Raw genomic sequence first — 23359 nt, forward strand, 5'->3', positions numbered from 1 at the left:
GGAGAGGAACTGGGTTTCTTTGTAGCCTTCTTGGAAGTATGATGTTTAGACGAAGGAGGAACCGATGGTTGGGAAGTTGCGGTACGTAAAAACTCTTCACGAGTATGCTCTTTTTTCGAAGTCTTGGTGTCTGACTTTTGGGCTCGAGATTTAGCAGAGCCCGACGAAGGGTGAGCCATGGAGTGGGCAGGCGAAAGTGGTGAGGTTGAACGGGCGATCTTTGCGCTGGCCGATCTGACGACCGTGGCACTAAAGGTGAGGTCTAAAGTCTGCATGGCCGCCTCCTTTGTTGGCCGAGGAGAAGCAAGGACAGTGCTGTATTTTCCTGTCTGAGGCACGGTGGGCTGTCGACTGGCGAATAATTTTCGAGCAGCAAAGGTCAACACCTTTTCCTTCACTCTTATTTCCTGGATGAGCTTTTCGTCCTTAAAAACGGGGCAATCTCGAGAGGAAGCAGCGTGGTCACCCATACAGTTGATGCAGCGAGGGGATGGAGGTGGACAAGCACCCTCATGGGCATCCTTGCCACACGTAACACATTTGGCCGGATTGGAACAGGACTGGCTGGTGTGATTGAACCGTTGACATGATAGCAACGTGTAGGGTTTGGGACGTAAGGGCGAACGGAAATTATCTCATAGCCTGCTTTGACTTTCGATGGGAGTTGAACTTTGTCAAATGTCAAGAAGACAGTGCGGGTTGGAATGATGTTCGTGTCAACCCTTTTCATAACACTACGAACAGCCGTTACGCCCTGGTCAGACAGGTAGTGCTGAATTTCTTCGTCAGACAATCCATCGAGGGAGCGTGTATAAACGACTCCACGCGAGGAATTTAAGGTACGGTGCGGTTCCACCCGGACAGGGAAGGTGTGGAGCAGAGAAGTACGCAGCAATTTTTGTGCCTGGAGGGCACTGACTGTTTCTAACAACAGGGTGCCATTCCGTAATCTGGAACAAGACTTTACAGGACCTGCAATTGCATCGACACCTTTCTGAATAATGAAAGGGTTGACCGTGGAGAAGTCAGACCGAGAAACAACAAGGAACTGTGGCAACGATGGAAGAACTGTCTGTGGCTGAGACTCAGTGAACTTACGTTTGTGAGCAGACATAGTGGAAGGTGAGGAAACCATTGCGGAAGAATCCCCCATGATTACCGGCGTCTCCGATGGCGCGCTCCTTCCTTGTTGGGGCCCTCTCTGAGGGCACTCCCACCTTAGGTGATTGTTCACACCTCAGGTCACACCTCCCGACAAACAGACGGAGGGACCAATCGGCACTTTCGGAAGGTATCAGCTCGGGTAATCACCCCTCCCTGGGCCTGGCCGTTACCAGGGGGTACTTACGTGTCCTACCTGTCTACCCGGGGCGGGGAATTACGCGTTACCCCGTCACCGGCTACGCATGGAAATGCGTGGGTCGGCCTTCAGACACGCACAGGGAGGAAAAAAAGGAGAAAGGGAAAGGAAAGAAGAGGGGTCTCAAACGCCACAGCGGAGAAAAGGGCAAAGAGAGGAGGGAAGGAAAAGAGAAGGACAGAGGAAGGACGAAGACTTGCAAATGTAGAAAGCAAGGAATTTGTAACAGTTTCGAGCGTCCGTCTCCGGATGTAGGCACAACCCATACTCTCAGAGGGGGAGAAAGGGAAGGAAAGAGCCAGAGGTGAGGGGAGGGGGGGGGGGGGGGGCGAAGATGGGGGACGGGGAAGGATGCGGAAAGGGAAGGTATGCAGCCCAGAAAGGAAGGAGGGCCACATTAGCTCGGGGTCCCGTGCTCGCTACGCACGTGTCCACAAAAGAGTTGTGGACCCCCTGGGGGGAACTTTTAGACGTGTTTGGCTATGCGGTATGTTGGGGCTTTCTTGAAGTTGACAACAGCTCTCATTGGCATTCCGTCTTTATGTACTTTTGGTTGACTGCGGAGTGTTGGTGCTTGTGGGTTTTTCTGTGTTCAGTAGTATTTCTGTTTGTCTGTGTGTGTGTGTGTGTGTTCAATGTTTTTCAGTGTTCATTTCACATTTGCCTGGAATCGTGTAGTTGGATCTGACTTAAGTTTTTGTATGGCATTGGTGTTTATGTATTCCTTGGTTTTTGTGATGTATTGCTCTTTATCCATGAGTACTGTTACATTTCCCTCGTCTGCTCTTGTTATTAAAATGTTATTGTTTGTTAACTTTTGTTTTAACCTCTTCATCGTGGCTGCTTCTGTTTGGTTGTTCTTATTGTGTGTCTGCTGTGTTTGTTTTATTATGCCTTTTATTTCTTCTTTTACTAGTTCTCTTGTCAGCCCTATGTTTATTTCACAATTATTTTGTTGTTCTTCACATGTACAGATGTGTTCTACATCTACATCTACATTTATACTCCGCAAGCCACCCAACGGTGTGTGGCAGAGGGCACTTTACGTGCCACTGTCATTACCTCCCTTTCCTGTTCCAGTCGTGTATGGTTCGCGGGAAGAACGACTGTCTGAAAGCCTCCGTGCGCGCTCTAATCTCTCTAATTTTACATTCGTGATCTCCTCGGGAGGTATAAGTAGGGGGAAGCAATATATTCGATACCTCATCCAGAAACGCACCCTCTCGAAACCTGGCGAGCGAGCTACACCGCGATGCAGAGCGCCTCTCTTGCAGAGTCTGCCACTTGAGTTTATTAAACATCTCCGTAACGCTATCACGGTTACCAAATAACCCTGTGACGAAACGTGCCGCTCTTCTTTGGATCTTCTCTATCTCCTCCGTCAGACCGATCTGGTATGGATCCCACACTGATGAGCAATACTCAAGTATAGGTCGAACGAGTGTTTTGTAAGCCACCTCCTTTGTTGATGGACTACATTTTCTAAGCACTCTCCCAATGAATCTCAACCTGGTACCCGCCTTACCAACAATTAATTTTATATGATCATTCCACTTCAAATCGTTCCGCACGCATACTCCCAGATATTTTACAGAAGTAACTGCTACCAGTGTTTGTTCCGCTATCATATAATCATACAATAAAGGATCCTTCTTTCTATGTATTCGCAATACATTACATTTGTCTATGCTAAGGGTCAGTTGCCACTCCCTGCACCAAGTGCCTATCTGCTGCAGATCTTCCTGCATTTCGCTACAATTTTCTAATGCTGCAACTTCTCTGTATACTACAGCATCATCCGCGAAAAGCCGCATGGAACTTCCGACACTATCTACTAGGTCATTTATATATATTGTGAAAAGCAATGGTCCCATAACACTCCCCTGTGGCACGCCAGAGGTTACTTTAACGTCTGTAGACGTCTCTCCATTGATAACAACATGCTGTGTTCTGTTTGCTAAAAACTCTTCAATCCAGCCACACAGCTGGTCTGATATTCCGTAGGCTCTTACTTTGTTTATCAGGCGACAGTGCGGAACTGTATCTAACGCCTTCCGGAAGTCAAGAAAAATAGCATCTATCTGGGAGCCTGTATCTAATATTTTCTGGGTTTCATGAACAAATAAAGCGAGTTGGGTCTCTCACGATCGCTGTTTCCGGAATCCATGTTGATTCCTACAGAGTAGATTCTGGGTTTCCAAAAACGACATGATACGCGAGCAAAAAACATGTTCTAAAATTCTACAACAGATCGACGTCAGAGATATAGGTCTATAGTTTCGCGCATCTGCTCGACGACCCTTCTTGAAGACTGGGACTATCTGTGCTCTTTTCCAATCATTTGGAACCTTCCGTTCCTCTAGAGACTTGCGGTACACGGCTGTTAGAAGGGGGGCAAGTTCTTTCGCGTACTCTGTGTAGAATCGAATTGGTATCCCGTCAGGTCCAGTGGACTTTCCTCTATTGAGTGATTCCAGTTGCTTTTCTATTCCTTGGACACTTATTTCGATGTCAGCCATTTTTTCGTTTGTGCGAGGATTTAGAGAAGGAACTGCAGTGCGGTCTTCCTCTGTTTTTTTTTTTTTTTTTTGGTTTTAGGGCGCACAACTTCAATGGTCATTAGCGCCCTGACTACTCTAAGAATGCACCGCGAGGCACAAGTTGACCACAACAACTAAAAGGGAAAACACGATAAAAGACAGACTGACAGGCATAGGATTAAAAAACAGCACCATCAAATGTCCTTAGCGAGGTGTGTCAAATTGATAAAACGAAGAACACGAGCAGCTGCTCGTGGGTCATCCGCTAAAATGGCATCTAAGGTATTTGGCAGGTTAAGATCGAGGCGCAGTGTGTTAAGATCTGGACAGGACATTAAAATGTGTCTAACCGTCAGCAAGTGCCCACATGGGCAGAACGGCGCCGGCGCAGCCGTCAGCAGATGGCGATGGCTGAACCGGCAGTGTCCAATTCTTAACCGGGCTAAAACGACCTCCTCCCGCCGAGAAGGGCGTGAGGAGGACGTCCAAGCCACGGGAAGAGGTTTTAAGGCCCGAAGCTTGTTGTCGGTAAGTGCAGCCCAATCGGCATGCCACAGAGATAAGATGCGCCGACAAATCACCCTGCTAAAATCGGACGAAGGGACGCAACAAGAAGCTGTTCGAGGCTGGAGGACCGCAGCCTTGGCCGCGGCATCTGCAGCTTCGTTCCCAGGGATACCGACATGGCCCGGAACCCACATAAAGCTAACTGGAGAACCGACGTCCACCAGCTGCTGAAGACAGCGTTGGATCCGGTGTACGAAAGGGTGAACTGGGTACGGATCACTGAGGCTCTGGATGGCGCTCAGGGAATCTGAGCAGATGACATAAGCAGAATGTCGGTGGCGGCAGATGTAAAGAACAGCCTGGTAGAGGGCAAAGAGCTCAGCTGTGAAGACCGAACAATGGCCATGGAGCCGGTATTTGAAACTTTGTGCCTCGACAATAAAGGAACACCCGACCCCGTCATTGGTCTTAGAGCCATCTGTATAAATGAAAGTCATGTCGATGAACTTCGAACGAAGTTCCAAAAAACGGGAGTGGTAGACCGAACCGGGGGTGACCTCTTTTGGGAGCGAGCTGAGGTCAAGGTGAACGCGGACCTGAGCCTGGAGCCAAGGTGGCGTGCGGCTCTCGCCCACTCGAAAGGTTGCAGGGAGGGAAAAAGTAAGGTGTTGAAGGAGGCGACGAAAGCGAACTCCAGGGGGTAGCAGGGCAGAGACATACAACCCGTAGTGACGGTCAAGAGAGTCGTCAAAAAAGGAACGATAAGACGGATGGTCGGGCATTGACAGTAGCCGACAGGCATACCGACAAAGCAGTATATCGCGCCGGTAGGTGAGTGGCAATTCGCCAGCGTCAGCATGAAGACTCTCTACGGGACTGGTATAAAATGCTCCGATCGCAAGTCGTAAACCCCGATGTTGTATGGAGTTGAGGCGGCGTAAGATGGATGGCCGTGCAGAGGAGTATACGAAGCTCCCATAATCCAGCTTGGAGCGGACGATCGACCGATATAGACGAAGTAGGACGGTTCGATCCGCTCCCCACGACAGACCACTGAGAACACGGAGGACATTTAAAGAACGGGTACAACGGGCGGCCAAATATGACACATGTGGAGACCAGCTAAGTTTCCTGTCAAATGTAAGGCCTAAAAATTTGGTTGTCTCCACGATTGGGAGAGCAACGGGACCGAGTCGTAAGGACGGTGGGAGAAACTCTTTGTATCGCCAGAAGTTAATACAGACCGTCTTCTCGGCAGAAAAACGGAAGCCATTGGCGACACTCCAGGAGTAAAGACGGTCAAGAGAACGCTGAAGACAGCGCTCCAGGACACGTGTACACTGCGCGCTGCAATAGATGGTAAAATCGTCCACGAAAAGGGAGCCTGATACATCAGCTGGGAGGCAATCCATTATTGGATTGATCGCGATGGCGAAGAGAGCGACGCTCAAAACTGAGCCCTGTGGCACCCCATTCTCCTGGCGAAAGGTGTCGGACAGGACAGAACCCACACGTACCCTGAACTGTCGATCCATTAAAAAGGAACGAATAAAAAGAGGGAGGCGACCGCGAAGGCCCCATGTATGCATGGTGCGGAGAATGCCCGCCTTCCAACAGGTGTCGTAAGCCTTCTCCAAATCAAAGAACACAGCCGCGGTTGGGCGCTTCCGCAAGAAGTTATTCATAATGAAGGTCGACAAAGTAACCAGATGGTCAACAGCAGAGCGGCGCCTACGAAATCCACATTGTACATTGGTAAGTAGGCGTCGAGACTCGAGCAGCCAAACCAAACGGGAGTTAACCATTCTCTCCATCACTTTACAGACACAGCTGGTAAGCGAGATGGGTCGATAACTGGAAGGCAAGTGCTTGTCCTTCCCCGGCTTAGGAATCGGGACAACAGTAGACTCGCGCCAACATGCGGGAACATGTCCCTCAATCCAGATGCGATTGTATGTACGAAGAAGAAAACCTTTACCCGCAGGAGAAAGGTTCTTCAGCATCTGAATATGAATAGAATCTGGCCCTGGAGCAGAGGACCGTGATCGGCCAAGTGCGTTTTCGAGTTCCCGCATGGTGAATGGGGCATTATAACTTTCACAATTCGAGGAGCGGAAGTTAGGTGGTCTAGCCTCCTCTGCCTGTTTGCGGGGGAGGAAGGCAGGGTGGTAATGAGCGGAGCTCGAAACCTCTGCGAAAAAGCGGCCGAAGGCATTGGAGACAGCCTCAGGGGCCACAAGGACGTCATTCGCGACCTTCAAGCCAGAAACTGGTGAGTGGACCTTAGTGCCAGATAGCCGGCGCAGGCTACCCCAGACAACAGAAGAAGGAGTAAAACTGTTGAAGGTGCTTGTGAAAGCAGCCCAGCTGGCTTTCTTGCTTTCTTTGATAATACGACGACACTGAGCACGTAATCGTTTATAATTGATACAATTCGCCACTGTAGGGTGGCGTTTAAAAGTGCGTAAAGCACGTCGACGAGCACGTAAAGCGTCTCTACATGCTGCGGTCCACCAGGGGACCGGTACGCGACGTGGAGAAGAAGGAGGGTGAGGGATGGAATATTCAGCAGCAGTGAGAATGACTTCCGTGAGGTGTGCGACCTGACGATCGCAGCTTGTAAAGGTTTGATCCTGAAAGGTCGCCCTGGAAGAGAAGAGCCCCCAGTCTGCCTTGGAAATGGTCCAATTAGAGAAGCACGGAGAGGGGGTATGCTGCAGGAGATGGATAACACACGGGAAGTGGTCGCTCGAATATGTATCAGAAAGTGCATACCACTCAAACCGGCGTGCAAGTTGGGGAGTACATATAGAGAGGTCTAAATGGGAATAGGTGTGAGATGTGTCCGAAAGAAAAGTAGGGGCGCCAGTATTGAGGCAGACAAGATCGAGCTGGTTGAAAAGGTCTGCTAACAAGGAGCCCCTCGGGCAGGATGCTGGAGAGCCCCAAAGGGGATGGTGGGCATTGAAGTCTCCAGTTAACAAAAATGGTGCAGGTAGCTGAGCAATAAGTTGCATCACGTCTGCCCTGGTAACGGCAGATGACGATGGAGTGTAAACGGTACAAAAGGAAAACGTAAAAGTGGGAAGAGTAATGCGGATGGCAACTGCCTGCAGGCCGGTGTGCAACGTGATGGGATCATAGTAAATATCATCCCGGACCAGCAACATAACCCCTCCATGAGCTGGGATACCTACCACAGAGGGTAGGTCAAAACGCATAGAGGTGTAGTGTGCCAAGGCAATTTGATCGCATGGGCGTAGCTTCGTTTCCTGGAGGGCTACGACAAGCGGACGGTGCAAGCGGAGCAGCAACTTCAAGTCCTCTCGGTTGGAGCGAATGCTGCGAATATTCCAGTGAATAAGTGCCATCGTAAGGAAAGAAAGATGAGAGAAGTGGTCACCTCGAAGGCCGCTTAGGGCCTGGCTTCGAGCGAGCACTGCCGCCGCTATCAGTAGGCGGACAGTCATCGTCCATTGGGTCTATAGGGTCATCGGCCATCTCGGGAGGATGGCCGGGAGGGGGAGCTTCCTCCGCCAGTGAACGGCCAGATGTACGGCGACCAGTGGTGCGGCCAGGCGAAACGGATGACGGCCTGGGGCGGCAGCCGCTGGGTGGCGCAAGAGAAGGAATGCGCCGTGGCGGGGAAGGAGAACTGTGCTTCCTATGCGCCTTTTTGGAAGGACGTGTAGTGGAAGTACCAGTCGAAGGCTGGGAGGTCGAGGTACGGAGGAAGTCTGCACGGGATGGTTCCTTCTTGAAGGCCCGTGCATCTGACTTCGGTGTCTTCGTCTTAGCAGAAGCTGAGGAAGGTGCTCGTGTCTGTGGGGTGATGGGAGGAAGAGGAGACGTCGACCGCGCGATCTTAGCACTGGCCGAACGGACGACCGTGGTGCTGAAGGTCAGATCGCATGTCTGGGTTGCTACCTCCCGGGTAGTCCGAGGAGAGGCGAGGACAGTACTGTATTTCCCCGCTGGGAGCAGCGTGGGCTTCCTACTAGCTAATAGCTTGCGAGCAGCCGAGGTGGACACTTTCTCTTTGACCCGAATTTCCTGAATACAGCGTTCTTCCTTATAGACAGGACAGTCGCGGGAGGATGCGGCATGGTCACCCTGACAGTTCACACAACGAGGAGACGGAGGTGGACAGTCACCCTCATGGGCATCCCTGCCACAGGTGACACATTTAGCCGCATTGGAACAAGACTGTCGAGTGTGATTGAAACGCTGACACTGGTAGCAGCGCGTAGGTGTCGGGATATAGGGGCGAACAGAAATAACCTCGTAGCCCGCCTTGATGCGCGATGGCAGCTTAACACTATCGAAGGTCAAGAAAATTGTCCGGGTCGGTACAAGGTCATTGTTGACCTTTTTCATGACCCTATGGACAGCCGTCACGCCCTGCTCAGCGAGGAATGATTGAAGCTCCTCGTCAGTCAATCCGTCGAGGGAGCTAGTATAGACTACACCACGAGACGAATTCAAAGTTCGGTGGGCCTCCACCCGGACAGGGAACGTGTACAGGAGGGTGGCCCGAAGCAGTTTTTGTGCCTGAAAGGCACTCTCAGTTTCTAGTAATAAGGTGCCGTTACGCAACCTGGTACAGGATTTGACAGATCCGGCTATGGCATCTACGCCTTTCTGAATAACGAAAGGGTTGACAGAGGAAAAATCCTTTCCGTCCTCAGATCGGGAAACTACGAGGAACTGTGGGGCAGGCGGTAGTACTTTTGTCACTGTTGGCTGGTCACGTTTCCGTTTTTGGGTCAAAGTCGAAAGAGATGGAGTAGAATCCATTGCGGAGGAATCCCCCATGATTGCCAGCGCCTCCGATGGCGCGCTCCTTCCTTGTGGGGACCCTCTCAGAGGGCACTCCCGCCTTAGGTGAATGTTTACACCTCAGGTCACACCTCCCGAGAAACAGACGGAGGGACCAATCGGCATGGTCAGAAGGTATCAGCTCAGGCAATCACCCCTCCCCGGGCCTGGCCTTTACCAGGGGGTACGCGCGTGCCTTACATGTCTACCCAGGGCGGGGACTTACGCGTTACCCCGTCACCGGCTACGCGTGCGAACGTGTGGGTCGGCCTTCAGGCACGCACAGGGAGGAAGGAAGAAGAGGAAAAAGAAGAGAGAGAGGGAGAAAGAGGACAGACTGTCTCAAACGCCGAGGCGGAGACCAGAGAAGGCAAGGGGAAGAAGGCAATGAGAAGGCAAGGGGAAGAAGGCAATAAGAAGGCAAGGAGAAGAAGGCAATGAGAAGGCAAGGAGAAGAAGGCAATGAGAAGGCAAGGAGAAGAAGGCAATGAGAAGGCAAGGGAAAGAGTAAGGAAGACAGTGAGGTGGAGAAGAGCAAAGAAAGGAACCAACAAAAGGAAGGAAGAAACGAGAAGTAAAAAACCAAAAGGACCACGATGATAGGTCGTGGAACCGTCCGTCTCCGGACGCAGGCGCTAACTACCCCCGTGAGGGGGATGGACTCCTTTTAGTCGCCTCTTACGACAGGCAGGAATACCGCGGGCCTATTCTAATCCCCGGACCCGCAGGGGGGGGTCTTCCTCTGTGAAACAGCTTTGGAAAAAGGTGTTTAGTATTTCAGCTTTATGCGAGTAATCCTCTGTTTCAATGCCATCATCATCCCGGAGTGTCTGGACATGCTGTTTCGAGCCACTTACTGATTTAACGTAAGACCAGAACTTCCTAGGATTTTATGTCAAGTCGGCACATAGAATTTTACTTTCGAATTCACTGAATGCTTCACGCATAGCCCTCCTTACGCTAACTTTGACATCGTTTAGCTTCTGTTTGCCTGAGAGGTTTTGGCTGCATTTAAACTTGGAGTGGAGCTCTCTTTGCTTTCGCAGTAGTTTCCTAACTTTGTTGTTGTACCACGGTGGGTTTTTCCCGTCCCTCACAGTTTTACTCGGCACGTACCTGTCTAAAATGCATTTTACGATTGCCTTGAACTTTTTCCATAAACACTCAACATTGTCAGTGTCGGAACAGAAATTTTCGTTTTGATCTGATAGGTAGTCTGAAATCTGCCTTCTATTACTCTTGCTAAACAGATAAACCTTCCTCCCTTTTTTTATATTCCTATTAACTTCCATATTTAGGGATGCTGCAACGGCCTTATGATCACTGATTCCCTGTTCTGCACATACAGAGTCGAAAAGTTAGGGTCTGTTTGTTATCAGTAGGTCCAAGATGTTATCTCCACGAGTCGGTTCTCTGTTTAATTGCTCGAGGTAATTTTCGGATACTGCACTCAGTATAATGTCACTCGATGCTCAATTTCTACTATGAGATTTTCTATGTAATGATTGTTTACTTTGCTATTGGTGCAGTGTTTCAAACCTTTTTCCAAGAGCATTGTTTCATTTTCATGTAGTTCTGTCTCTGTTAGGTTAACTAAGCGTGGATGGAATGTGTTCATGTGGTTTCACATTTAAAATGTTAATGTATTTTTGCGTCTTTTTTACTGTTAGTTTCATTATCTTCTGTTTATGTTTGTTTTGTAAATGTTTCATTGCTGTGTATGTGCTGTGTTCAGTTTTTTCTACTAGTGCCATGAAAACTGCGGCGTTTCCTAGGTTTTTTGCCAATTCTAGACGAGTCTCAGAGCATCATGTTTAGGTGCTGTTTTTTCAAATAGAGCATCTTAATTTCATGTAGTAACCAATATCGTTCTGCAAATGATTTCGACTTTTGTGCCACTGTAGAACTGTTTTTAACCTTTACATTAATGTAACTTGGAATTAAATCTTTCTTTTTGCATGTTTTGTTGAATTTTATTTGCTGTATCGTCTTATGGAGTTTCAGATGTATTTTCTTCAACCTGTTGTACACGTTGACAGGGAATGCTTGACATAGCTGTATCGACATCTCCAACTTTTTGTAGTCCTGTCTTCCTCAGTTGCATGTAATATTACGGTTTATTGATAATTTTTTTACTTATGGACCGTCTGACAGCAACTGAATAAAACACAATTTTAGTGCCATACGCGTTTCACCTTTATTTTCTGCAAGGTATCATCAGTGGCCTGAAATATGTACATATGTTAGCTATTTAATTTACATTTTTGTCACTGTGCCTATAGGTTATAAACAGTTCTGGTGGTTGGTATTTCCTATTAAGTAGTAATGTTTTGAAGTTGCCTCAAGTGATTTAGGGAAATCACAGAAAACCTAAATCTGGATGGATGGGAGTTTGAACTGTTGTCACTCTGAATGTTAGTCTACTGTGATGACCACTGGGCCTCACTTGGTATATTACATGGAATAGGTAGAGGTTATTTGAAAATATCACAGCTGACCCCACCTATAAGGAGAAAGGAACTGAAAATAATAGACCAATATATTATTCCTTCACCCTGCAGTACTTGCTCCATGCGTAAGTGGTGTAAACACCCCCCCCCCCCCCCCCCACAGACACACACACTGATACACTAGTGACATACAGGGGTATCCTGCTGTGAATCTGACCTGTGTTTGTAGTGAGTGGTGCTGACACTCTGTTGATAAACACTACAAATTTGTACTATATTGTGAGATGGCTCTCCTTCCACAAAACAAGTGCAATTTTTCATAAAAGTAAAAGCAATGTGATTGGAAAAGTTACACACAACCACACCATGCCAGATACTATTAAATGCAGTGATAGCCCATCACCTATCAACATATTTTTAAACAGAGCAGAATAGTTATTAACAGAACCAAGACATGCAAATATTGACACACAGCAAAATTAACAACAAAAGGCTGAGGGATGTCATAAGCCATCAAATAGTTTATAGTGACTCACACTTCCTTTGAGTTTAAGCAGGAGATCATCTTTTGGAAGAATTTCTTCAAAATGATTTTGAGCGACTGGTTCTACAGTTGCATCAGCTACGACTGTAGGCTCAGTCTTATTCAGTAATATTGGTTTCACTTTCACCTTTTTCTTCTTTTTACTATCATCCTGCAAATACAGTACATCTGGCTATGTCATGTTTATACCCACATCCCAAGCAAAGAGACACTATGAGACAAACAAAAGCAAGAATGTCTAAGACATTTGAGATGTGACTGTTTTTATGACTATGCTATAAAACAAGTCTCCTGAGGAATTAAGAAGTTCCATCAACAAGAGCCTACCACAAACAATTGGCGAAATGATTCCCAAAAGGAGCATGCAGTTTAACAGTACGAATACAAGTAAAATGATTCCTGTACCACAGTACACATCTCCCTGGGTTCTCATACAATATGCAAACTATTCTAGTTGAAAGAGATGAGAATTGTGTACATTGAAGATATTGCTAACCATAATTGGCAAAAGTTACTTCATGTTTGGAACAGAAAAATTTGACATAAATATTTTCTGAATCACTAATGTACAAATCACCTGAGTCAACATTAACTAAAGCATGTAAACAATATCAATGATTAACAGAAATACCAAAACCCTACTAGTAGAGCAACAAATGGGATCTTTTGCCACAGTAGTGAATTGCACTTAAAATAGTCCACATTCAATATTTGTTACCTGAGCTTAAAAAAGTTAACTGCAAATGATTTTTAACATGCTTAGCAAAGTAATCCAGATTGTTTTTGTAAAAAGACCCTGTTGCCTTATTTGTAGTACACCTGAGCACTAAGCATTTTATGGCGCTAGCAATCCCCAAAACTAAAATTCACGAGCTTGACAGCCCTGCGTAAACAGACATATCCTTCACAAAAAAAGCAACTAAAACCCTATTATGGTCATCTCCCTCTCAATGATTCTATAAACTTGTCCGGCGTGCAAACAAGCGTAAAGCACTTTGTAGTTTAGCAATCACAAAAGAAGTCTTACCTGCGTTACCTCCTCGTGTAGTACTTCGGCTTCTGGCTTCCCAAATTCGACGTGTACTTTCTGAGATGGCGAAGAACATTTTGTCTGGGCTTCAGAATGGGCAGTCTTCTCCCGTTCAGCAGTTTTTTCTTTCACCTTTTTAACAGCTTTCTTTTGCTTTTTCTCTTTGTTTTTGTCTTTGGTACTACCGCCCAAAAGCAGTTTCTCTTCTGGCATATTTCTCTGTTCTGCTATTGCCTCTTCATAGGTTTTTTCTTTCATTGTGAAAACAGTCACTACATACACAACTATTGCAGACACGATTGCCACACCAAAACATATAGCAGTGGAGTATAAATCCATTTTTGGCTCCTGATTGGCAATATTAACTTCAGTGTTTTACTGTGAATTGTATTGTTTTAACTATCAGCTGAGGATAGCCCTTTTCTCCCTTGTCAGCTTCCTCCTTACAACCGATGTTCGACTTACAAGACTCACCACGTCTTCGAAAGTACGGAAACCAATTTCTGCAGTACAACTTGCAGGCGACGATGGTTTATCAGGAAAATGTATAATCTGTTCTAGATTTGGTTTGTAAACACGGCGCAACTATTACATATGATCTAACCTCACTTCTCTACGATTACGACGACGCGAATGAATGTGTACCTCTATCGCTAAAATTAAAGGTATACGCGTAAACGCAAAAGACACGCCTATCCGAATTGTAATCAACCAGCTGATTGGTAGACTTGTGAGGAAAGAAATGCCACGTCCTGAAGCGTCTCACCCAATCAAAAACGTCATTAGAAACATAACCAACGATAGTATTTCCAGGGTTAATACAAAGATATAAGAGAAACGTTGCTAGAAGGATAGTCAGATAAAATAAGTGAAATTGATTTACAGAAACGATATACACTAAAAGTAATTTTTGTGTGTTTGAGCGCGTGATCAAGTCTTTTATGACTAATTTGTGGCGCTAGATCTAACACGTAAAAGAAGTTTCTATAGTGAAATACGTGTCAGATATCTGAAAGAATTAGTTATACTTAAAGGTAGAGGACGATAAGCTATTGACTATCTCTCAGAAATATTATTGCTACTTTTTATACAATAACTTAGTATAAGAAATAATAAAATAGAAATATTACAATAAGAAATGCTTTGATTACACTCTGTTACTCGCTACGAAACACATCCTTTGAACACAGAAGGCTCTAATAAAAAAAACCACTAGAGACTGCTTTCCTAGGAATTTTGACTGAAATAATGAAGTTCGATACATCATAACTAAGCGGTGAGATTAGTATCGAAGAAGTTCGATTGTTGGTCCGCCATTATTCTTTGGTAGTACTGTACTCTGTAGTACTAATACGTTGCACTGCAAATCAAGAAGAATTGAAGATTCCGAAGATCTTTGCTCAACATGGAGTGATTGTAGTTGAGTATATTGGATAATGTTTATAAGCGTTTGTTTTGGTTTGAAATGTCGGTATCTTGTGCCTTGAAGTCTTGCGTAGCTCATGAAGGCAACCACGACACGTTGGAACTACACTTTTTCCCGTTCCCGGAGGACGCAGAAATGTATGTCTCGAACTGGAAGATTTGTGTTTAAGTGGATTTTGTAGGTTATGGTATCAAATGTTGACATGTAGTAATTTCCCGCAAATGATTATTTCTTTGCAGATCTGAACTGTGGATTAAGAAATGCAACAGATTTGACTTGCTTGGCAAACCGTATAGCGAAATTCACCGTACGCTATACCTCTGTGAAAGACATTTCAGTGAAGACGCATTCGAATCGCCGAATGTTCTAAAACCTAACGCTGAACCAAGTGTTCTTATTGAAGACATTACGTCTACTCTAAATCTCGATAAACCTGGGTAAGACAATTGTGGCGCCATTATCATAGTACATTCATTTATTTTTATTATTTGTCAACATCTTTCCGAAACGACACGCTACATTGCAAGTACACAAATAACAGTAATAGAGTACCAGAGCGGAAAATTTTGTGCACATTTTTAAATAGTAGCAAATGTTAAATATTTTATTACTCGTCCACGCCGCCTTAGTTCTATTAGAGATAGTATTCTGATTGTCATATTTTATTGCCTGAAATTTACACATTAGCCATGCCAGTCAGTTGGTGAAGGCTATTGCATAAAAAGTTTTATAAATGTTTTAAAGAGTAAATAGTACTCTTTCATGACTGCTGTTCATAATCTGCTTTCGTAGATTCAGGTCGTAATTTCTGTGTCTTGTCATTTTTCCACGTTTTCTGAATATCTTCGCGAGTGAAGATCAGTATAATCTTTATTATTTGTTTTAGAGATTGTTACATTGTATATGTCAGTTTACGATTTTGTTACACAGGTTTGTTTATTTATGAGATTAATATGGTACTTCATAAAGTTGATTAATGTGTGTTGATGGTAATGCTTTAATTGTTGGTGATGCAGGAACACAATGGGCCCTGAAGTAGTAGTTATTCCTTATACCATCTCTGCCAGTGAAGAGGAAATTGTGGAATATGGAGGAGGGGAAATCAAAGAAGAAGAACAGGAAGTGTAAGGCATAATTTGTTTCAGATGATCTGATATTTGATTTCGTCTTGCTTGTATATTGTATATTATCCTACTACAGCTTATTTTTTTATTTAACAACCCCCTCCCCCATTTCCCCTGAGTAGGCCATCTGTGGATCATGTTCCAATTTCAGTTGTTTAGTCTTTTTTTCTTTCCTACAGTTTTTTTAATCTTGGTATTTTTATTCCTAGATTATTTTGCTGTGGTATTCAGTACGCTACACCAAAAATGAAAGAAGTAGGGGCTATCCTTCATGAGGAATAGGATTTTATTCCCTGTACAGCTGTGTAGGTCCAGATTTACCACACATTTGTTAAATCAGTTATTGATGGTTCATCTGAAGAGGTCTGTACTACTGTCCTTCCCCAACCATGCACTATCCATCTTGGGATTAGTCACTAATGACATTGTCAAGCTGTTAATCATGATCTTGCTCCCTTTTTTGCTCTTCTAAAACCTAACACTGATAAAATAAAAGATTTGCATAGAAAGTATCTAAATATTCATAATAATAGTAACCTGCTGTTGTGTCTACTTGTTACCCTTGTGTTGCAACAATCGTCGGCAGATATCATTGAAATATTTTGACGGTCTTGTTGGAAAGCTTATTACGCTTAGGTGTGGTACACTTGATTACAGTGCAATATATTCACAGTTTAGGCTTCTAATAACACATTCTTGCATAGAAAATAGTAATTCATATACAAGTGTTTGGAAACAAAATGTTCTTGAAATTTGGGATGATGCTTGGTGACTATGAAGACATTTCTTTTTTAATTTATTGTATGTTTAAATAGTATGACCACAGAATTTCAGGAAGTATAACAGTAAAAGCATAACATATTTTTAAACTTGTTCCAATTATCTGAAATTGTAGAAGTTATTGGATTTTGTAGATAATGTATTCTATGCCAGTGAAGTGTAAAGTACCATTTCATTACTGTCACAGTCTTCCATATTAAAGATTTGATTGTAAATCTCAGTTTGTGCTAACTTCTGTAGCTTATTGGAGTTTAAATTTGCCAGTTTACCATCAGTTAAATCACCTATTTTTATTAAGATAATATTATGATGTGGGTGTCCATAATGTGTCGCATTATATTACATTGTCACCAGATATTATGGACAGAAGCACTAAGTAGAACACTTCAAAATGAACAAGCACTTCGCAAACAGACTAATCATTCTTGCCAGCTCTAAGTGGTACTTCCTGAGGAGTGGATTGGACCATCATCATCCATTTGTACCAATCCATTGTCTGTTCTACACTGGACTATGAGTGTTTTGTTTATTCATCTACATTTCTGTCAATTTTATGACATCCTAAAACAATCCACCATTGTAGAGTATGTTTTTCTTTCACAATAGTCCGGTTGAGTGTGTCTATGCAGAAGCTGCCACTGTCATACTGGTGTGATGTTCTCAGTAGATGTGATGTCATTTTTCTGCCCTCTTTTTCAGTGACTTCCTTGACTGCCAGTGTGGGGTGCGCCCTTCTTCTGTTAACCTTCCGGAGTTCACTTTCGGCTACTGCTCTGGCAGCTTAACTTGTTGTTGCCTGCCATGTTCCTCATCGGTGTGAACCTCTCACCACCTTGGCTTCGTGCAGCAGTCTGTGTTTGTGTTCCTTACACTTCATTTGCTTCCCAAACTACTCTGAATGCGCTCTATCACTGTAAGTTTCTTGACCATCGCACGTAACTTAGCAATAGTACCTTTGTGTACACTGATGGCTCTAAAACTGACTCTGGTGTCGGATGTGCCTTCGTCATTGGCACTTACCATTTTCGGTTTTAGCTTCCAGGATACAGCTCAATATTTGCAGTTAGCTCTTCACTCTCTAACTGGCCACCCTTTAGTCTGATTCTCCCTGTGCCCTTCAGTACCTCTGTGTGCTGTACACACGCCATCCCTTAGTGCAGTGGGTCCAAGAAAGCTTCCACTTGATCACTGTTGAGGGAGCCTTTATGATGTTCATGTGGGTTCCTAGTCACATCTGCCTGATGGACAGTGAGGCTGCTGCCAAGGCTACCGTTCTCCTATGTCAGCCTGGTAGCTCTTCCATTCCTTCTACTGATATCTGTGTTGCCATCTATCAGCAGATGGTGCCACTTTGGCATTGCCACTGGTCCTCTCTTCATAAGAAGGATCTCTGGGGAATTAAACCTCTCTCAATGGCTTGGTTGACCCCCTCATAGTCATCTCACCATGAGTAGATCATTTTAGCTAGGTTGCCTATTGGGCACTGTCATTTTAGCCATTGCTGGTTGTTAAGTGGTGATCCCTCAACATTTTGTGCTCATTGTCGTCGACCTTTGACGGTTCACCATTTCCTGACCAAATGCCCCATTTTTAGCTGCTTACATTCCTGTGTTTGTTTGCATCTGAGTTAGCGGCTGTTTTAGAGAATGATGTGTAGGATGTCGCTACATTTTACTTTGTATCCATCATACGATATGGCAAAGAACATTTAAGCTTTGGTTCAGTATCTCCACTATCTCTAAGGCATATTTTGTGGACCTTTCTCCAAGAGGAAGTCCTTGTTTTTAGCTCTCTTTCCTTCTAGTGATTGGGCTTAACGTGTAGTTGCTTTTGACTTCTTTTTCTTGTTACTGTTCTAACATTATAATATGGGCACTTCTGACCTCGGTTATTTTTGCACCCTACAAAAACTATCTTGCCAATTGTCAGTGCAAATGATGCCCTAGATTTGGACAGACTGGGAGCTATGCATTTTGACACGAATCTTTTATTGCTTTAGTAGTATGCAGAATTGCTTGTACATATGTTTGCAGACACAAAAATGTCTGTATTGTATGTCTTTAATTATGTGTCAGTGAGATGAGTTCGTCTATAACTTCTGTTATTGCAGTGCAACATGACACTCTAATTGACATAGGATGTTCAGATTCCTCTCTCTCATCCAAATAATGTTTTAATGAATGACACTACCTATATGTTGTCACTATGTTTGAGATCATTATGACACATTGTAATAAGAGAGGTCACTACCTGTTCGTTATAGAAGTTCCAGTGACATTGTCTGATTCTTCTTGAAGCAACTAAGGTTCAAGCATTGTTTGCCTTACCTGATAAAGCTTTTAAATGCAGTAATACCCTGGACTTATGTGACATGTGGGACCAAGTTATTACTGTGTAAGTTGAAGTTGGGGTCCAATTTTCCATATAAATACATATAAATTATGTTCAATTAGGACCAGAGACTGTAAAATTGAAATTTATAGCCCATGTCACATAGGACAGTGTTTCTGCCCATAGAGGCAGAGCGACAGGGAAGCTTGGAGCAGATGAGGTCTGTGCATGCGTGCCAACAGAGTGCGGCCGTTGCCGAACTGTGCTGCTGCAGGTGACAATTAGGTTTGTTTGCCTTTGGTACATTGTAGTATAGAATCAAATCTATGAGGGAATAATACATTTTAAAACTGATTTCGATCAGTCACCGACAGGAGAGAAATCTTACTTCACGTCTTTGAGGTGTCCACTGCTCCACAGCAATCGTCTGTTTGAAGTTGGAACAGCTGACAGTTATTTGAAGGCATCGGGTACAATATTTCTTAAAATGATGATTGTCTAACGACAAGATCATTGAAAATGGTTGCAATAATTGTCAGTTATTGTGACTTGGACTGTTGTAAGATGGTGTAACTTACCAAACGAAAGCGTTGGCATGTTGATAAGACACACAAACGCACACAAAATTCAAGCTTTCGCAACCAATGGTTTGTCAGGAAAGGGGGAAGGAGAGGGAAAGACGAAAGGATGTGGGTTTTAAGGGAGAGGGTAAGGAGTCATTCCAATCCCGGGAGCGGAAAGACTTACCTTAGGGGGGAAAAAAGGACAGGTATACACACGCATGCGCACACACACACACACACACACACACACACACACACACACACACACATCCATCTGCACATATACAGACACAAGCAGACAAAAATGTCTGTATATGTGCAGGTGTGTGTGTGTGTGTGTGTGTGTGTGTGTGTGTGTGTGTGTGTGTGTGTCCTTTTTTCCCCTAAGGTAAGTCTTTCCGCTCCCGGGATTTGAATGACTCCTTACCCTCTCCCTTAAAACCCACATCCTTTCGTCTTTCCCTCTTTCCTGATAAAGCAACTGTGGGTTGCAAAAGCTTGAATTTTGTGTGTGTTATATATAAGAATTAATGGTAGCAAAGACAAGTGCAATAGACTATCATAAAAATTGTCAGTGTGTGTTATTTTTCGGTGTCAACAGGCATTATGAGTTTAAAGTAATTTGTTCAACATTACAGTGGGAGAATGCATTTATGATCCATTGAACAAGCAAACAATTAACCATCTTCTTTGAATAACTCAACAGGGTGCTGACCGATAACGTTGAAAACCGCCAGTATCTTGAGAGGTAACCCTCCTTTTCATTTTAAGGCATTTTCCAGTTTGTACCTTGAAAATGACAGGGGTTTACTTGTTGAAATTTGGAGTTTTATCTGGCCACATTCTTGCGAGTAGTTAATGCATAGAACACGCTGGGAAAAGCTTAACTTCTCCTTGAGCAATATGTTGAATATGTTCGAATACTTCATAGGCTACCTATTCCTGATCAATAAAAGCTAGTAAGTCCTCGTGAACTATGTATGCAGTTGATATGTTGACAAAAACAATAATTTGCATGGCCCTAAGAACTCCGTTAACCCCGCCGCTCTTCGCTATCACTTCCTCTTGATTCTTGACATGTTCCGGGGCTCTGAAGCGGTTTACACCGACATCTCAATGGCTGATGGTCACGTAGGCTTCGCATATGTTTATGGAGGACATATTGAGCAGCACTCATTGCCAGTTGGTTGCAGTGTTTTCACTGCAGAGCTGTCGGGCATATCTCGTGCTCTTGAGTACATCTGCACATCCCCCTGCGGGTCTGGGGTAAGAATAGGCCCTAGGTATTCCTACCTGTCGTAAGAGGTGACTAAAAGGAGTCCGTCCCCCTCAAGGGGGAGTTTGCGCCTGCATCCGGAGACGGGCGGTTCAACGACTTACATTTGTGGTCATTTTGGTTTTTCGTTTCTTCTGGTTTCTTCCTTTCTTTGTCCTTCCTCTCTCACTGTCTTCCTTACTTTTTACCTTGCCTTCTTGTCCACCCTATGGTCTCCGCCTCGGTGTTTGAGACAGTCTGTCCTTCCTATCCCTCCCCCCCCCCTTTTCTTTTTTTTCCCCCTATTCTTCTTTCCTCCCTGTGCGAGCCTGAAGGCCGACCCATGCGTTCGCACGTGTAGCCGGTGACGAGGTAAAGCGTAATTCCCCGCCCTGGTTAGACAAGTAGGGCCCGTGCGTACCCCCTGGTAAAGGCCAGGCCCGGGGAGGGGTGATTGCCCGAGCTGACAACTTCCGACCGTGGCGATTGGTCCCTCCGTCCATTTCTCAGGAGGTGTGACCTGAGGCGGAAGTGCCCTCTGAGAGGGTTCCCACAAGGAAGGAGCGCGCCATCGGAGACGTTGGCAATCATGGGGGATTCCTCCGCAATGGATTTCTCTTCTTCTCTCTCGACTTCTGCCCATAAACGGAACTTGCCAGCCACCAGTGACCAAAGTACTACAGCTTGCCCCAAAGTTCCTCGTAGTTTCTAGATCTGAGGAAGGAAAGGATTTTTCGTCTGTCAACCCTTTCGTTATTCAGAAGGGCATAGATGCTATAGCCGGACCTGCCAAGTCTTGTACCAGGATGCATAACGGTACCTTGTTGTTGGAAACTGAGAGCGCCTTTCAGGCACAAAAACTCCTTTGGGCCACACTCCTGTACACGTTCCCCGTCTGGGTGGAGGCTCACCGCACTTTGAATTCGTCGCATGGTGTGGTATCTACTAGATCACTCGATCACCCCGAACTCCCAGCCATCGACCAGTACTTCGACTAAACGACCTTCCAGGAAGGCTCATAGGAAGAAAAGTTCTCCTTCTCTGCCATGGCGTGTTTCTTCTCCTGTGCCACCCAGTGGTCGCAACCCCAGTCCGTCATCCATTTCACCTGGCCGCACCGCTGGTAGCCAAACATCTGGCCGCTCACCGGCGGAGGAAGATCCCCCTCCCAGCGATCTTAACATGGTAGCCGACAAACCTATTGAAAAAATGAAAGATGACTCTCCGCCTATTGAAAGAGGGAGCAGTGCTCGCTTGAAGTTATAATGCCCCTTTCACCATGCGGGAACTCGAAAATGCACTTGCCCAGTCACGGTCCTCCGCTCCAGGGCCTGATTCTATTCATATTCAGATGCTGCAGATTCTTTCTCCTGCAGGTAAAGGCTTTCTTCTTCGTACTTATAATCACATCTGGATTGAGGGTCATGTTCCCACATGCTGGCGCGAATCTGTTGTCCTGATTCCTAATCCGGGGAAGGACAACCACTTGCCTTCCAGTTAATGATCCATTTCCCTTACCAGCTGTGTCTGAAGGTGATGGAATGAATGGTTAACTCTCATTTGGTTTGGCTGCTCGAATCTCGACACCTACTTACCAATGTACAATGTGGATTTTGTAGGCGCAGCTCTGCTGTTGACCATCTGGTTACCTTTTCAACCTTCATTATGAATAACTTCTTGCAGAAGCGCCAGACACTGGCTGTGTTCTTTGATTTGGAGGAGGCTTAAGACATCTGTTAGAGGGCGGGCATTCTCCGCACCATGCATACATGGGGCCTTCGCGGTCGCCTCCCTCTTTTTATTCGTGCATTTTTAATGGATCGAAAGTTCACAGTATGTGTGGGTTCTGTCCTGCCTGACGCCTTTCGCCAGGAGAATGGGGTGCCACAGGGCTCAGTTTTGAGCGTCACTCTCTTCGCCATAGCGATCAATCCAATAATGGATTGCCTCCCGCCTGATGTATCAGGCTCCCTTTTCATGAACGATTTTACCATCTACTGTAGCGCGCAGCATACATGTTTCCTGGAGCGCTGTCTTCAGCGTTGTCTTGACTGTCGTTAGTCCTGGAGTGTCGCCAGTGGCTTCCGTTTTTCTGCCGAGAAGACAGTCTGTATTAACTTCTGGCGCTACAAAGAGTTTCTCCCGCCGTACTTACATCTCGGTCCCGTTGCTCTCCCATTGATGGAGACAACAAAATTTTTAGGTCTTACATTTTGCAGGAAACTTAGCGTGTCTCCACATGTGTCGTATTTGGCTGCCCGTTGTATCCGTTCCCTACATGTCCTTCGTGTTCTTAGCGGTACGTCGTGGGGAGGGGATCGAAACTTCCTACTTCGCTTATATCGGTCAATCGTCCGCTCAAAGCTGGATTATGGGAGCTTTGTGTACTCCTCTGCACGGCCGTCCATCTTACGCCGCCTCAACTCTATACAACATCGGGGGTTACGTCTTGCGATTGGAGCGTTCTATACTAGTCCCATCGAGAGTCTTCATGGTGAAGCCGGTGAATTGCCACTCAGCTACCGGTGCAATATACTGCTTTGTCAGTATGCCTGTCTGCTATTATCAATGCCCGACCACCCGTCTTATCGTTGCTTTTTTGGCGACTCTCTCGACCATCAATACGGGTTG

At 45.3% G+C, this 23359-nt stretch overlaps 2 protein-coding genes across 11 annotated transcripts in view; one reads left to right on the forward strand and one right to left on the reverse strand.

Moving 5' to 3' along the window:
• The window catches only part of LOC124795129 (kinectin), a 357860-nt gene extending 343865 nt beyond the window's left edge, over nt 1-13995 (reverse strand). For 4 of the 9 annotated variants that reach the window (XM_047258998.1, XM_047258999.1, XM_047258995.1 and 1 more), the window contains exons 1-2: nt 13247-13994; nt 12212-12370 (exon numbers count right to left, since the gene is read on the reverse strand). In XM_047258998.1, coding sequence (XP_047114954.1) covers nt 12212-12370; nt 13247-13588 — 501 coding nt within the window. In that variant the 5' untranslated portion in view covers nt 13589-13994. Of the gene's footprint in view, nt 1-12211; nt 12371-13246 lie in introns of all 9 variants that reach the window. The other 5 variants (XM_047258994.1, XM_047259000.1, XM_047258993.1 and 2 more) reach the window with 3 other exon arrangements.
• A 574-nt stretch (nt 13996-14569) lies between these two features.
• The window catches only part of LOC124794981 (zinc finger protein 665-like), a 162927-nt gene continuing 154137 nt past the window's right edge, over nt 14570-23359 (forward strand). For both annotated transcript variants that reach the window (XM_047258723.1, XM_047258724.1), the window contains exons 1-3: nt 14570-14812; nt 14915-15112; nt 15692-15799. In XM_047258723.1, coding sequence (XP_047114679.1) covers nt 14715-14812; nt 14915-15112; nt 15692-15799 — 404 coding nt within the window. In that variant the 5' untranslated portion in view covers nt 14570-14714. The remainder of the gene's footprint in view (nt 14813-14914; nt 15113-15691; nt 15800-23359) is intronic.

This window comes from Schistocerca piceifrons, chromosome 4, assembly GCF_021461385.2.
Source record: "Schistocerca piceifrons isolate TAMUIC-IGC-003096 chromosome 4, iqSchPice1.1, whole genome shotgun sequence".
In the NCBI taxonomy this organism is placed as follows: domain Eukaryota; kingdom Metazoa; phylum Arthropoda; class Insecta; order Orthoptera; family Acrididae; genus Schistocerca; species Schistocerca piceifrons.